The sequence below is a fragment of the Mastomys coucha genome, unplaced genomic scaffold (assembly GCF_008632895.1).
Source record: "Mastomys coucha isolate ucsf_1 unplaced genomic scaffold, UCSF_Mcou_1 pScaffold23, whole genome shotgun sequence".
In the NCBI taxonomy this organism is placed as follows: domain Eukaryota; kingdom Metazoa; phylum Chordata; class Mammalia; order Rodentia; family Muridae; genus Mastomys; species Mastomys coucha.
In genome coordinates, this window is record NW_022196906.1 from 47,610,711 (window position 1) to 47,627,079 (window position 16,369).

A 16,369-nucleotide genomic window follows, 5' to 3' on the forward strand; every position below is an offset into this window, starting at 1 on the left:
CTCTGTGTAGCCCTGGCTGTCCTGGAACTCACTCTGTAGACCAGGCTGGCCTCAAACTCGGAAATCCGTGTGCCTCTGCCTCCCAAGCACTGGGATTAAAGGTGTGTGCCACCACCGCCCGGCGTTTTTTGTTTTTTCTTTTTTCTTTTTCCAGACAGGATTTCTTTGTGTAGTCCTGGCTATCCTAGAAGTCACACTGTAGACCAGATTGGTGGGCCTTGAATTGAGAGATCCATCTGCTTCTGCCTCCAGAGTGCTGGGATTAAAGGCATGTGACATCACTGCCCAGCTTAAATATTACTTTTCTGGTAAGTTGTTCTTTGGAAATATATAGTAGGGTCGTGGGGTCCCGAGTCTGCCACAGGGCACAGCCTCTGGGGAATCCCTGAGGCAGGACTCGGGAGTGACTGGGCTTATCCCACACTGTCACCTTAGGGAAATCCCAGGACACTGCTCCTCGGGGGTGTGGAAGCACAGTCTGAGGTGAGGGACAGTGGGAGCTAGTTCAGGGATCATCAGGCCTGTAAAGAGGCTGGGGTCAATTGGTTCTCAGGCTCTTGGACATTCAGGTACCACTGGAAGTCCCAGAAGAGGTGAGAAAGGAGTGGGCTCCACTCCACAGGCTAGCTCTAGCCGGGGATTGGAGGGGTAGGGTGGGGTGGGGTGGGGTGGGGAAGCTCTGGCTGTTTCCTGAAGGAGAGTCTTTGGCTTGATTGCTGAAGGCTTGGGCTTGGTGGCAATCATGTCAGGGAGCGCAGAGAGGCCTTCTATGGGAGCTTAGCAGCAGCTCTGTAGGCAAAGGTCATCTCCATGGCTCCCTACTTGGATCCCAATGAAAAGAGGCAGTCCACGGTTTTGAGGCATTTATTGTCCATCACAGCAGAAAGTAGATGTGTAAAACTATACCCCACTTCTTAGGGTGGGCCTGAGATTAAATACCTTTTGCAGGGAGGAATGTCTGGGAAGGAGAGCTTATTGGCTAAGCCTCCAGGCTTCATTAAAATGGAGATCTGTCTTGAGCCTACATGACCTGTGGTCATGAAAGGAAAAATTAAAGCTTTAGACCTGTGCTGACTAGGAAGAAAAGTTATGGGCCTAAGAATCCATCACAAGTTGGGCCACATAGGCCTGGGAAAGAGCAAACAAGTTGTTAGATATCATAAGAGCTGGCAGGTCAAGAAGACATAAAACTATAAACATAGAGGAAAACATCAAGCAAACGAGGACATGTCCAAGGCCCAAGCCTGCAAAGATGTGCCTGTTGGACACTAAGTAATGGACCATCTGGTCCTCTCAGATATGGTTTAAGGTCAGATGCTTTGTTGACTCAGATTAACACCAACTTTAGGAATTTTCCACTCTGTTCTGCACATAATCGTTAATATTTGAACTAGCCAATCATGTATGACTACACTGATCCCTTTGTTCCCTCAGACCTTTTCCCTATATAAACCCCTAACTTTCAAGCCTCGTGGTCGGCTCCACTATCTCCTGCGTGAGATAACTGTGGTGCCGAACCAGAGCGCCCTGAAAATTAAAATATACCTCTTGTAATTACATCAAGATGTGGTCTCTCGTGATTCCTTGGGTGTACGTCCTCCCAAGATTTGAGTTGGGGTCTCCCCCAGGGGTCTTTCAGTCACCTCCTTTCCTACCTGTGGGGGGGCTTGGAGGGTCCCCTTATGTGACTGATGGCCATAAATATATGGGAGCCTGCGCTAGTGCAGGGGCCTGGTACCTGGCAGCAGGCAAAGCTCCTACATCCCTCCAGGGTCCCCAGGGCTTCTAGCCTTAGCTCAACCAGGAACCAGGATATCTTTCATGGTCCCACAACATACATTTTAACTTTTGAAGAACTGCCATTTGTGTATGGATGTTCTGTCTGCATGTGTGTCTGTGTGCCACATTCATGCAGTAAGGGACAGAAGGCATCAGATACGATGGGATTGGAGATATAAAGGGTTGTGAACTGCCAGGTGGGTATTAGGAATTGAACCTGCTCCTCTGCAAGAACAGCCAGGAAAACAATTGGGCCATCTGTCTAGCCCCTAAAACTAAGTAAATATAAAACAACAACAAAGTTGTTTTTTTTTTTTTTAATGACTGTTCTTTTTTTTTTTTTTAAGATTTATTTATTTATTATATATGAGTTCACTGTATCTGTCTTCAGACACACCAGAAGAGGGCATCAGATCTCATTACAGATGGCTGTGAGCCACCATGTAGTTGCTGGGATTTGAACTCAGGACCTTCAGAAGAGCAGTCAGTACTCATAACCGCTGAGCCATCTCTTCAGCCCAACAACAAAGATTCTATTTTGTGAGATGTCAAAGCATCTTGGGTATATGCCCAGGATGGTATACTGGGTCTTGAGGTAGAACTATTCCCAGTATTCTGAGAAAATGCCAAATTGATTTTCAAAGTGGTTGCACTAGTTTGCAGTCCTACCAGCAGTGGAGGAGTGTTTCCCTTGCTCCACATCCTCGCCAGCACGTGCTATTTCTTAAGTTTTTGATCTCAGCCACTCTGATGGTTGTAAGATGGAACGGAAAGTCATAGTTGTTTTGATTTGCATTTCCCTGATGACTATGGGTGTTAAACATTACTTTAGCTGCTTCTCAGCCATCCAAGATTCCTCTGTTGAGAATTCTGTTTAGTTCTGTACCCCATGTTTTAATTGGGTTATTTGAGTTGTTGGTATCTAGACCTCTCTGCTCATATGTAGCAGATATGCAGCTTGACCTTCATGTGGGTTCTGAACAACTGAAATGGGGGCTATCCCAAAGCTGTTGCCTGCACATGGGATATGGGATATGTCTGGCCACAGTGGGAGAGGAAGTACCTAGCCTCGAAGAGACTTGAAGTGCCAGGATGGGAGGCATAACCAGGGGAACCCCCATCTACTCAGAGGAGAAGGGGAGGGAGAAAGGAAGAAAGATTTAGGGGGGTGGAGATGACCAGGAGGGGAGCAGTAAGCGAGATATAAAGTGAATAAGTAAAACAAAATTAAATTAAATTTATAAAAATAAATAAAGTAAATACTTAGTAAAATATAGTGGTTTTGTTTTGAGGGTTTTTGTTTGTTCATTCATGTTGCTTTGTTTTGAGACAGAATTTCATGTGAACCTGGCTGGCTTCAAATTTACTATAGGGTGATTTTCTGATTCTCCTGCCTCTCTACCTCCCAAATGCTGAGATTACACACTTGAACTACCACACTTGGTTTATTTGGAGATGGGTCAAGCCCAGGGCTTTGTGCACACCTGACAGTCACTCTAGTGGCTGAACTGCATCTCTAGCCTTGGGCTGCATTTTTGAGAAAAGTACCTTTGTAAAGCCCAGGCTGACCTCAAACTCATTGAGACCCAAAGCAGCCTTGAATGCACACTCCTCCTGTCTTAGCTTCCTGAAAAATAATGTAATTTATCTAAGTTCTTAATTATGTAATATTAAAGTTTCACATAAAAATATTGTTTAATTTTTTTCGTAGGCAGAAGACAGTAGTTAACAGACCTTGCTACTCTGAAAGAGGATACAGGCTGGGCTGCTGAGTTTTCCTTCTCTCTCTCTTTCTCTCGCTCTCTCTCTCTCTCACACACACACACACACACACACACATACACACAAACATATTTTTTAAAGACTACTAGATGGAACATCTATTTTAAAAACATTTTAAGTAAATCTTGCTGTTACTCCCCAAGTATGTTATACAAGGCAAACAAACATACTTCATGGAACATGGCCTACATTGCCAGATAATTCTTTTATTTTTCTCCCCTTGGTTTTTCGAGACGGGGTTTCTCTGTGTAGCCCTGGCTGTTCTGGAACTCACTCTGTAGACCAGGCTGGCCTCGAACTCAGAAATCCACCTGTCTCTGCCTCCCAAGTGCTGGGATTAAAGGCGTGCACTACCAGTAAAGGCAGGGCTGGAGTGCAGCTCAGCGGCACAGTGAAGGCTTGGCACGTGTGAGGTTCTGGCTGATCCTCTGCACCACGCTCACAAAGAACAGAAGGATAACTTGATTCTTTCCACACTATTTGTAGAAACAAATGTCAACAGAGGGAGTTCTGAAAATGTAGAGCAGAGTTCAAACCCTACCTGATCTGCAGCTGACCTGTGAGGCCAGCAAGCCTGGCATGCAGCATATACTCAGACAGCAGTGGGCACCAGTCACAGTGTGCAGTTAGAGCTCATGAAGAGCAAGAGACAGCCCTGCAAATGTCTAGACTTTCAGGTGACCCAAGAATTTGGATTTTCACAGATTAAACACTTTGTCCTAACACTGTAGATATCTAAAATTTCAACTTAAAACTCATATTAAACAAAACATAAATTTGACACTGCAGTTATAAATTGAAGCAGCCACAGTAACCAAACTGGTTTTCACCAAGTATTTGAATGGCAAAGACATATGGCAGAGGCAAGGACATGACAGAAGGGACTCCAACAAGGGTCTTCCTCAATGAAAGTGTGAGAGAATGTAATGGGGAAATGCACACAATCAACTCTGCTATACAAACAACTTGGTTGAGATCTGATTTTAAAATGATAACATCACAAATATATCTTCCATTTTGGGTTTTTTTGTTTTGTTTTGTTTATTTGGGTTTTTTGTTGTTGTTGTTGTTGTTTTCTGGAACTCACTCTGTAGACCAGGCTGGCCTTGAACTCAGAAATCCACCTGCCTCTGCCTCCCAAGTGCTAGGATTAAAGGCAAGTGCCACCACTGCCTGGCTATCTTCCATTTTGAAGAGGTCTTCAGTCCTTGCTGTGTCCCAGGAAAGATGACCAAAATGCATAAAATTATTTCATCCTTCTTTTGTTCAACCAAATCCTTGAGGTATTACAGGGACTGAGATCCGCTACCATGGACTTACACTCCAGCAGCAATACAAGTGTCTAGCGAAGTGTCGATATCACTTGGACATATCCCTTAGGGTTTCCTAAGGACTATGAGAACACCACCATAAGCAAGCTGCCCCTGAGGTGCAACAGAGAGTGGGCCCTAGGTCTGAGCAGTGGTCTTCAAATCCCAGGGCTGCCCTGAAAAGCATGTTTCTGTTCTTCTGCCATCTGTCTGTTGAAATCTTATATTTACATAATACTTGATAGCAGCTGCTATTAAATTAGCCTGTGTTTATTCCAACTGAAATGAAACAGCTACTATAGCTATACTTTAAAAAGTACTGTTTTAGACAGGGCCTTACTATGTGTATGTAGCCCAGGCAAGACTTGAAATCAAGTTCCCCTGACACCAAACCCAACCCATATCTGCATTTCTTAAAGACTGTCATTAAATTAGGAAGATACACATTGCTCTTACTCTCCTGAGCTTCAGACAGTGCCCTCAGTCATGACCATAAACACATCTATGCTTCAAGTAAACAAGGCCCAAGCGCATGTGTTCAGTGGCTGTGTTCCTCAGTCATGCCTTCTACATACATAAAAGCCATGCTATTGTTTATACGTAATGATGTTTGTCTACTCTGAATAAAAATTCTGACATGGTAAATATGCCAGTCCTTGTTACCAGCCACACTCCTTTCTCCATCACCAGCTCTGACTAGAGGTGATGGCACCAAGACTAGACTAGATAGACTTAACCTGGTTGGCCCCCTGAGAGCCTGGGTCAGTTGACAATCGATACTTCAGCTGAACAATGATGAGGGGAGGGAGCCGTCAGCACCACAGTCAGCCAACACTACGTAAAGGCAGAGGTTAGAGCCCAGAGAAAGAAGCCACAAATCAGTAGAGAATGAAAGGTATAGCACAAACATACTCAAGAAACAGGAAGTGGCACACTGCAAGAGCCAGGACAGTCCTTGGTGAGTCATTTTCTACTTAGAGCCTCGCAAGGCCAGCTGCGTCTATTTCCTGTCCATGAACGTCCAATAATTTGTCTATTACATCTCTTCAAACATTTCCCTTTCTGAATGGATGGTGTAGCTTAGCGGCAGTGTGTGTGCTTAGTATATGCAAGTCCCTGGGTCTAATCCCAGTATCACCCCAGAATAATTCCGATGGCTGTCGTAAGGCCGGCAGTCTTTTCTTGCAGCGGTTGGGCTCATTTTCACTGAAGGGTCTCTATGTGTCCACTGTGGCTCTCATACTATATACACCCTTTCCTATATCCTTTCTCTGTTTCTTCTGGATCGTTCCATAAGCACATAAGTGCACTTCAGCTCCTCTAGCCTAGAACCTGTAACTGAATACACAGCCCATGTACAGTGAACTTTGACATCTCCCATGGCCTGCAATGTATTCTTGCTCTTGCTTCCCGCTATCTTTGCCACTTTACCACTGTTGGTCAATATTGTCAATACTGAACAAGGTCAATACTGTCTGGAACAAAAGCAAATAAATGCTTCAGAAACTGCATGGTAGTCTGGATCCCTGTGAGCTCCAGACTACTATGGTTATCAATGCTGGGTTAAGAAATTTATTGGGGCTGGTGAGATGGCTCAGTGGGTAAGAGCACCGACTGCTCTTTCAAAAGTCCTAAAGTCCTGAGTTTAAATACCAGCAACCATGTGGTGGCTCTTCTGAAAAGAGCACCCTGAACCACCTGTGATGAGATCTGACGCCCTCTTCTGGTGTGTCTGAAGACAGCTACAGTTACTTATTTATAATAATAAATCTTTTTTTTTTTTTCGAGACAGGGTTTCTTTCTGTAGCCCTGGCTGTCCTGGATCTCCCTCTGTAGACCAGGCTGGCCTTGAACTCAGAAATCTGCCTGCCTCTCTGCCTCCCAAGTGCTAGGATTGAAGGTGTGCGCCACCACTGCCCGGCAATAAATCAATCTTTAAAAAATAAAATAAAAAAGAAAGAAAGAAATTTATTGCCGAGCTGGAGAGATGTCTCAGTGGTTAAGAGCACTGACTGCTCTTCCAAAGGTCCTGAGTTCAAATCCCAGCAACCTCATGGTGGCTCACAACCATCCGTAATGAGATCTGACGCCCTCTTCTGGAGTGTCTGAAGATAGCAACAGTGTACTTATGTATAATAAATAAACAAATCTTAAAAAAAAAAAAAAACCGAAATGTATTACCTACACATGAAAGAAGCCCGGTTTAATAGGTGGTTGCCCGTGTGCACATGCAAAGCTATATTTTATGAAACATATTCATATATGGTAATAAGTGTGGATACTGTAACCAGGTATTATAGGTGGCTCTAGTCACCAGCCTGGGTATGTAACAGAAAACAATGGTATACCTTTATGGAATTGACAGATATGCTGGTACTATCAGTACCTATACATTTAAAAGATATATTTATCATCCATCCATCCACCCATCCATATCATCCCCCCAACCCCCAGTGATGGGCAAAATGGGTGATGGTGGTGGTGTTCCTATATCAGTCAGAGCAGAGCAGAGGGCAGGCCTTTGTGTGCCCGAGCTTGATGCCTGGCTTGGTGGCCAAAGCTGTCTTATGCCTTAGACTCATAAAATCAAATCAATCAAATCCAGGCAGCACAGACAGAGACCTGCAGGCTACCATGCCATCCACAGACCTGCCTCCAGCATACAGACACTGGCTAGTTACCACATCACACAGCATGGATGAAGGATGTCACCCAGGAACCTGCCAGCTTTGTGGACACCCTGTAGTGGCAACCAACACAATGTCCATGTTTGTAGTGGTCACATGGGGAGAGAAGTGGAGCAGCTTGAACATTACAAAGAGACATGGAACAGAAAAGTAGAGTGTGGAGAAGAGTAGCCTGCTGTGAGTGGCCAGCCCCGCCAACTGGAGCCATGCTGAGGTCCCAGCCCGAGTTGCTTCTGAGAGACATGTCTGAGTCTGTGGCTATGCTGTCCTGGCTGGGACAGTCACCAGGGACCCTGTGGATGTCCATAGGCTGTGCTGAACTGGCCCTGTCCCTCACGGAATGCTGCACTCTGGAGAACCCACCCCATCTCTCACCAGCAGTGCACTCAGGAGAGCGGGCCCTGCACCTCACCCTGGCTGCAGGGGTGTGGATGAGCTGGACCCAAGGGCATGAGAGCAGGAGAGCTGATCCTGCCTCCTGCTGATGGTGGCACTGGGTGGTCTATCTAGATAAGATAGGTGGATATCTAGATATCCCAGATAAGGGCCAATGAGCTGACCAGCTCTGCTACCACCCACGCCCAGTTCCAGTGCTCTGAATTGGCCCACCCCAAAATCTGTACCATTTGCTAAAGGTTGGGACATGTGAAAGGGCCAGTCCTGCAGATCAAAAGCTGCAGGATCTCCATAACACAGGGCAACAACATGACAGAAGCCAGAGATCTCAAACCAGACCAATGACTCATTGAAATGAACATTTCCAAGTGAGAATGTGTAGGCAGAAGGATAGACTGTAGGATGCACTGTGACACCTTACAGCTTCTATGAAGAGATGTTTTCTATGCTTTATTTTTGTTGTCGTGTATTTGTGTGTGTGTGTTTTCTTTTGGAGGGAAGTTTGCAGATATAAAATTTGTGGATCTGTGAGGTACAGATATAAGAGGACAAGGAGATGAGTGGGGCTGGGGTGCATAATGTGAAACTTACAATCAATAAAAAGCTAAAATATATGCCGGGCAGTGGTGGCGCATGCCTTTAATCCCAGCACTTGGGAGGCAGAGGAGGTGGATTTCTGAGTTCGAGGCCAGCCTGGTCTACAGAGTGAGTTCCAGGACAGCCAGGGCTACACAGAGAAACCCTGTCTCAAAAAACAAACAAACAAAAAAACCCAAAAAGAAAAAAAAAAAAACTCAAAACCTAGTGCGCGCGCGCGCGTGTGTGTGTGTGTGTGTGTGTGTGTGTGTGTGTGTGTGTGAGAGAGAGAGAGAGAGAGAGAGAGAGAGAGAGAGAGAGAGTTGCATTTCTCATGGCATACATTTAAGTCACTGGGAGTTACTTCTTCCTCTTGTTCCTGCCACTGTGGCAGGCAGTTCTCCTACCTCCATCCTCCATGGTGTTGTAAGTGCACAGGGATTGCAGAGATGGATTAGCACATCAGGGCTCTGAGCCAGGGCTGCACTTTCACCCACTAAGCCATCTCTCTGGCCTGGCTGTTTTGTTTTTATTCTTCATGTCAAATGACAAACCCTACAGGGTTTCCTTTAGTTACTTAATTTAAAGTTGGGCTACCAAGCATGATGGCACATACCTGTAATTCCAGGAAAAATTAAGGAAGCAGAGGCAGGAGAGTCCTGAGTTCAAGGGTAGCATGGACCCTATAGCAAGTTCTAGGATAGCCTGAGTTACAGTCAGACCCTATTTCTAGATAATACACCACAAATCTGACCTCTGGTTTTTTTAGCTCTTTCTTTTTTTTTTTTAAGATTTATTTTATTTATTTTATGTGTATGAGTATACTGTAGCTGTACAGATGGCCATGAGCCATCATGTGTGTGGCTGCTGGGAATTGGACTCAGGACCTCTGCCGGCCCTGCTTGCTCTGGCCAGCTCCCTCTGGTGTAATTTACTGTAGCTGTCTTCAGATGCACCAGAAGAGGGCATCTGATCTCATTACAGGTGGTTGTGAGCCACCATGTGGTTGCTGGGATCTGAACTCAGGACCTTCGGAAGAGCTGTCAGTGCTCTTACCCGCTGAGCCATCTCGCCAGCCCTTTTTAGCCGACACCATCAGTTCCTCCCTCTGAGTATCTTTTCCATCTTAGATGTATGTACCGAACAGCATTATCATCCATCACCCCTCCCCCAAACCTAAAGTCCTGAGATCTGGACTGTGGCTGTTTTTCACACACAAATCTCAGCATCAAAAACCTGAAGAATGAATGACAAGATATTGTTGACTTATCTCAGTGAGGACTGCAGGTGCTAAACATGCAGGAGTACAAAGTCTGATGTTTACTAATAAGGCTGAAAAACATATTCCCAGTAACACTTTAAGGAGGTAGCAAACAAGAAGCCTGGAGTCAAAAAAGCCTCTCTGGGATAGCCATGGAGCTGAAAAGCAGAGTCAGCCTTAGGGAGAACTAGGCATTTGAGGCACAGGGAATGGCCAGCCCATTGTAACCAGCAGCATGTACTAAACTCAGGAAGAGAGGACAAGGCAGGACTGAGAGCAGAGCTCAGTGGGGGAATGCTTGCTGAAGCCCTAATGTCACTCCTTGGGTGTTTTAGGGTTTCTATTGTTGCAATGAAACATCATGACCAAAAAGCAAGTTGGGGAGAAAATGGTTTATTTGGCTTATACTTCCACAATGCTGGTTTGTCACCAAAGGAAGTCAGGACAGGAACTCACATAAGGTAGGAAACTGGAAGCAGGAGCTGACACGGAGGCCACCGAGGGGTGCTGCTTACTAGCTTGCTCCCCCAGGCTTTCCCAGCCTGCTTTCTTATAGAACCCAGGTACACCAGCCCAAGGATGGCACCACCCATAAGGGGCTGGGCCCTCTCCATCAATCGGTAATTGAGAAAAATATCTCATGAAGACATTTCCTCACCCAAGGTGCCTTTCTCTTTGATGACTTCAGCTTGTGTCAGGATGACACAAAACCAGCCAGTATGCTGGGTAAAAGAGTGACATGCAGAAGCAGGCAAGCATATGAACAGAGGCTGCAGAAGTAGCTGCAGACGTGGGAAGGTCTGGAGTCTGCCCATGGCATCCCCAGCCACTTTCTTAAGAAAGCTCTAGCCACAGCATAATGAGCTAATGTAGCAGGCAAGAGTAGGGGCTTGGGGGGCAATGGTAAGTGTGGTTACTGTTAGGAGGTACAGGAGGGCTAGAAACAGGGTCTGGAATACCTTAAAGTTAGGAGCGCCCATGGCTACTGCTGGTCTCCTTTCACCAACAGGAATCTAAAGCCCTGGCAGATCCAGCATCTGAAATCAAGAAGCCAGTAACGGGGAAGTGCTGTCAAGTCCTCCAGGGCCTCGATTTTTGGTATTTAGAATATTATAAATCTCTAGCTGACCTCAGAAACCTGAGGCGAGGCTCCTCCCAGAACACTGCATCTCTCATTGGGCAGAGATCAATTACTTCACTGGTCAAGTCTGTCAACAGTAGCACTCATTTTTTTATTGTTCCTTTGTAGGAATAGGTATAACCAGAGACACAGGAAAAAAAATTACAGGTAAATCCTATATGTTAAAATAACAGTAAAACCCTGCCCAGCATGCTAGGCATTCCTAGCATCTCAGTACATGGGATATGGAAGCAAAAGGATCAAGAATCCAAGGCCAGCAAGGGCTACACAAGACTTGTGTTAGAAACACCGACAGCTGGGTGGTGGTGGTATATGGCTTTAGTCCCAGCACTCAGGTGGCAGAGGCAAGTCAATATCAAAGTTTGAGGCCAGCCTGGTCTATAGAGTGAACTCCAGGTCAAGGCTACAAAGAGAAACCCAGTCTGGAAAAAAAAAACCACACACACACACACATACAGACAGACAGATAACAGGATAAAGTCCCATAAAGTTTTGTTGACCACAGAGAAGCTTGTGTGTACTTGAAAGCAAAGGTTAAAGAGCCCACACAATGGGGGGAAGGTCAATTTCTATTCCACAATACTGCACAGAATATTCAAACTTCTTTTTAGGTTTCTATGGTTACATAAATTACTGTTTAATTTAATTCAAGTGACATCCAATAATTCATTCCTAGAGTTCAAAAAAGTGAACTGGGCTGGAGAACTTGAATTCAGTCCAGAGCATGTCGTAGCACCTGACTGTTAATTCCGGAACTCAAGATGAAGAGGTACAAAGAGCATGCATTCTGGAGACCATCTTAGAGTAACCCAACATAAAGGGGAGGCGAGTACATGGCCCATGTTACATAGCCTACAGATAGTAAAAAGAGCCCAGAACACAGGCAGCTAGACAGAGACAGACTTAAGTCATTGGGACCCAGAGAAGAAGAATATAGAGAGGGCCCCAAATCCAGGACTAAGAGGGTAGGGGATTCAATGACTGTTACACTGCATTTGATACTGTGCAGGAATCCCTCCTTCAGACTCAAGTTCTATGTCAATTTCTAGCTATATCAATTTTATTCTTGTTGCACTGTTTTGAGACAATCTTTCACTATACAGTCCAGGGTAGCATCAAATCACAATCCCCCTGCCTCAGCTTCTTCAATGTGGGATTACATACCGACAGACTCCGCAATACCAGTTCAGGCTCCCTTTTCTCATGCAGAAGGTAGCTTGTACTTGGTTATAAAATCTTCAGTGTACACTAAGAAGGCTCTACACACTACTGTTTACACACCTCGAGTACCTGGCTCATCTAATTAACTCATCCAGGCACCTTATGCAGAATCCCAGTTATCCTAACTTCACTGTAATTTCTCCAGCCATCCTAGGGAAACTTACAAACTGATCAAGAACTCCTGTAGGCAGGATGGCCTGCTCTTTTAATCCCAGGTAATCCAGAGGCTGAGGTAGAGGAGTGAGGAGTTCAAAGTCAGATGGCCTAGACATCAAAACCAGTAGAAAAAGAGTAATAGTGGAGGGGAGAAAGGAAGGAAAGGGGGGTGGGAGCGGGGAGGATGAGAAGGAAAAGGCACATGAGTCTTTTTTGGGAACACTTATTTTATGGGTGAGGTACTGCCCATCTCCAGACAAGAAAATAAACTATCCTTCTGGCTTTCCTATCACGGCAGTCCCCCAGTATGTATTATTGTTTTTTATCTTTCTGAGACAGGTTATCTCCAAACTACCCACGTGAGTTGAAAACCCTTGATCTCAAGCTCTCCTTGCCCTGGCTTGTGGAGTTGATGGAACTGGAGACACCAGCAACTCAAAGAAGATTTATTTTATAGTTTGTTTGCCCTCAGCTTCCAGCTCTAAGCCTCATGCCCTGAATTATTCTTTCATAATCTCTTGCATAGCAATGCTCATGGTGGCAGCACTTGGGAGGTAGTACTTTAATCCCAGCACTTGGGAGGCAGAGGCCAGCCAGGACAGCCAGGGCTACACAGAAAAACCCTGTCTCGAAAAAACAAAACAAAAAACAAAAACAAACAAACAAACAATTCTCTCTTTCAGCTCCTATTGCCAGAACTACCCAGTTCGGTGAACCCTGCTTATTACAGAAACAAAAACCATGTAAACCTAACTCCAGACTCTTTTTTTATTATTAAATATTTTCTTTATTTACATTTCAAATGTTATCCCCTTTCCTGGTTTCCCCTTCAGACATGATCTGGAATGCTACCTTTGGAAAGTGCAAAATCCTCACCAAGCACAACAACCAGGAGAGAGGCACTCACTCCAATTATAATTTATTCCTTGTACTGCTTCAGTAGCCATCTTGTTAGTTTTAAGACAATCTTTTGATTGCCATATAGTGCCTGAGCTCTGATTAAGACAAATAATTAAACCAAGGATTAGCCAGGTGGTGGTGCATGCCTTTAATCTCTCTGGAGGCAAAGGAAGGTGAATGAGTTCGAGGCCAACCTGGTTTAGAGAGAGAGAACGTACCTGGGTAGCCAGGGTTACACAGAAGAACCTGTATCAAAAATACAAACCAAAACCCAAAACCAAAACCAATTAAACAACAACAACAACAACAACAAAAAAAAAAAAAAAAAAAAAAAAAAAAAAAAAAAAAAAAAAAAAAAAAAAACAAGGAAAAGGAAATAACAAGGTCACAACTATTCTTTAAATGCCTTAGAAACTCCCAGGCCTGCACAGAGACTCAGCTCTCTGCAGCCTGTGATCGCGCCTGGCCAGGCCCAAGCTTTGCTGCACAGCCAGGGTGGGAGTGTGACAGCAGGAGAGACAGACAGACAGGTCGCACGACCGCGCGGGTACTCCGAGGCGCTTGTGCCGAGCATTGTGGCCCGCGAGGACCTCCCGGACCGGCGTGGGCTCCCCGAACACGGCCCACCCCGGGAATCGACCCTGCTCACCTGCAGCAGCCCGCGAAGCAGAGGCCTGCGGACGACACCGTGCAGAGCAGCCAGAGCAGCCATGGAGACGTGAAAGCTTGTCAAGGGCAGAGAGACGCGCGGTGGCCTCCACTTCCCACCGTAGACCCTGCGACGTCAGGGCGGACACCGCCCCGGACCTCTCCTCCAATAGCAGTCCAAGATCGCTACGCTTGGCGGCCATTGGCCCGTAGCCACGGGGTGGGCCCTGGCGCTTGGCTGGAGGACTGTGCCAAGGCTCTCTTGGACAAAAATGGACTAATGACTACGTGGCTTGACACCTGGCTGTGGCAACCTAAACCGCTTTTAGCCTCTTGATGCCTGTGGTTTCCATACAGTGCAAGGCTTTCCATTCACTCTGCTGCGCCTGATCGTGTGACTGTATTACCCAGACAAAGGATATTGGTAAATGTTTCCAGCAATTCCAATTATACTCATTTATAATACAAATAAACCAATTACTTATATTAAGAGAATTTTGAAGTTGTTTTTTTTGTAGGATTCTAAGTAAAATACATATTACTATCTAAACTTCAGTGAGTAATAATAAGATTACATCAACTTTCAGAGAAACTCCCGGTAGGCTGGGTGTGCTGGCACACACCCAGGAAAGAGACATGGGAATCTTTATGAGTTCGAGGCAGCCTGGTCCACATAGCGAGTCCCTGAACAACTAAAATTACAAATGGAGACCCTGTCTCCGAAAAATTAAAACGAAACAAAAACCCTTTATGCATTAACTGATATTAGTTAAATGATAATTCTCATATTTGTGGAACCCATTGCTAAGGTTAGTTAGGGGGATTGTTTTGTTTGTTTGTTTGTTTGTTTGTTTTGGATAGTTTTTAGACAAGGTCTCACTGTGTAGCTCTGGCTATCCTGAAATTCACTACATAGATCAGGATGGCCTTGAACTCACAGATATCTGTCTGTCTTTGCCTGTCCTGTGCTGGAATTAAAAGCACTATGCCAGCCCATTTGCTGACTTTGAATCTTCAGTTGGGGATAGCAGATCTTTCTGACTTGTAATATTAATTTTCCTTGATGTAAAACAAAAGGCCCAACATACAAATTGAACAATTTACTTCAAGTCGACCTGTTTTATGTCTGTATAGGCTAAGGGTAAACCTCAGATAACTTCAAGACTTTCTGCTGGTTTTTTGCTTGTTTGTTGTTTTTGTTTTGTTTTGCTTTTGTTTGTTTTGTGAGACAGGGTCTATCTATCCTTGCACTTCGAGCCCACTAGAATGGTTGGCTAATAAGCCACCATCTCTGTTCCTTTTCTTCCAACCCCATCCACCCATTCATAACACTGAGACTACAATCGAGGGCCAACACACCTAGCTTTTTATATGAGTGATGATCTAAACGCTTGCTTGTGATGCAAACAATTTGCATACTGAGTCATCTTCCCACCCCCTTTTGAGGTAAAGTGTATGTATGTGTATATGCACTTTTGTGTTTATGCACCAAGTGCATACAGGTGCCTGAAGAGGGCAGTAGATGACATCAAAAACCCTGGAACTAAAATACTAGGTAGTTGGAAATTATCTGTTGTGTTCTGAGAACTGAACCCAGGTCCTTTCTAAGAGCCGGTAGTATTTTTAACTGCTGAACCATAAGCCCCACTTTGTTTTGTTTTGTTTTGTTTTTAAAGTCAGAGTCTCATGTTGCCTAAGATGCTCTCAATCCCACTTAGGTAGTCAATATGACCTTGAATTTATACTCCTCCAAACGCTGCCTTTATATTGCTGGCAAGAGGTGGGTATTGATCCCAGGGCGGCTTCATATAATCTAGGCAAGTATTCTACTAAGCTACATCTTCACTGTGAAGCCTACTGTTTCCTTGGATGGTGGGGATGTGCCTTCCTCATTAAGATACTCACTATATCAAAATGCCTTAGGTGATTGGCAAAGCTTTGAAATGGGCTTCTATAAGAAGCTTACACATCTTCAACATGGCTTTTGTTTTGTTTTGTTGTTGTAGTTTGGTTTGTTTGTTTTGGAGTGTAATTGCCAAAGAAGGGATGGATGTTCCACAGTATGAATGTGGAGATCAGAAGAAAACGTGCTGGAGTAGGTGCTCTCTTTTCATAACACAGGACCCTGGGATCCAACTCAGGTTACAGGACTGGTAGCAAGGTCCTTCACCCATTGAACCACCTGTGCTGGGCATGGTGGTGAACACCTTTAATCACAGCATTTGGGAGGCAAAGGCAGATTGATCTGAGTTTGAGGACAGCCTGGTCTACAATGCCAGTTCCAGGACAGCCAGGGCTACTTTTAGCAAGTCATAGTTGTCTATAAATTTATTTTTTCTAGATTTTCTAATTTGATGGAATATAAGCTTTCAAAGTGGTCCAGACACTACTGTTTATTGTAATATTTCTTTTCAGCTCTAATTTTATTAATTTGTATTTTTTTCTCTTTTGGCTAATTCAGCTGGAGGTTGTCATTCTGTTTTGTTTTTTTTTCTTTTCTTTTCTTTTTTTT

General features: G+C 44.7%; 1 protein-coding gene across 1 annotated transcript in view; it reads right to left on the reverse strand.

The window, feature by feature from the left end:
* Window positions 1-14,011, reverse strand: part of Acat1 (acetyl-CoA acetyltransferase 1) — a 32,127-nt gene extending 18,116 nt beyond the window's left edge. Inside the window, exon 1 of the mRNA XM_031344049.1 lies at window positions 13,859-14,011. Coding sequence (XP_031199909.1) covers window positions 13,859-13,921 — 63 coding nt within the window. The 5' untranslated portion in view covers window positions 13,922-14,011. The remainder of the gene's footprint in view (window positions 1-13,858) is intronic.
* Window positions 14,012-16,369: the final 2,358 nt, after the last annotated feature.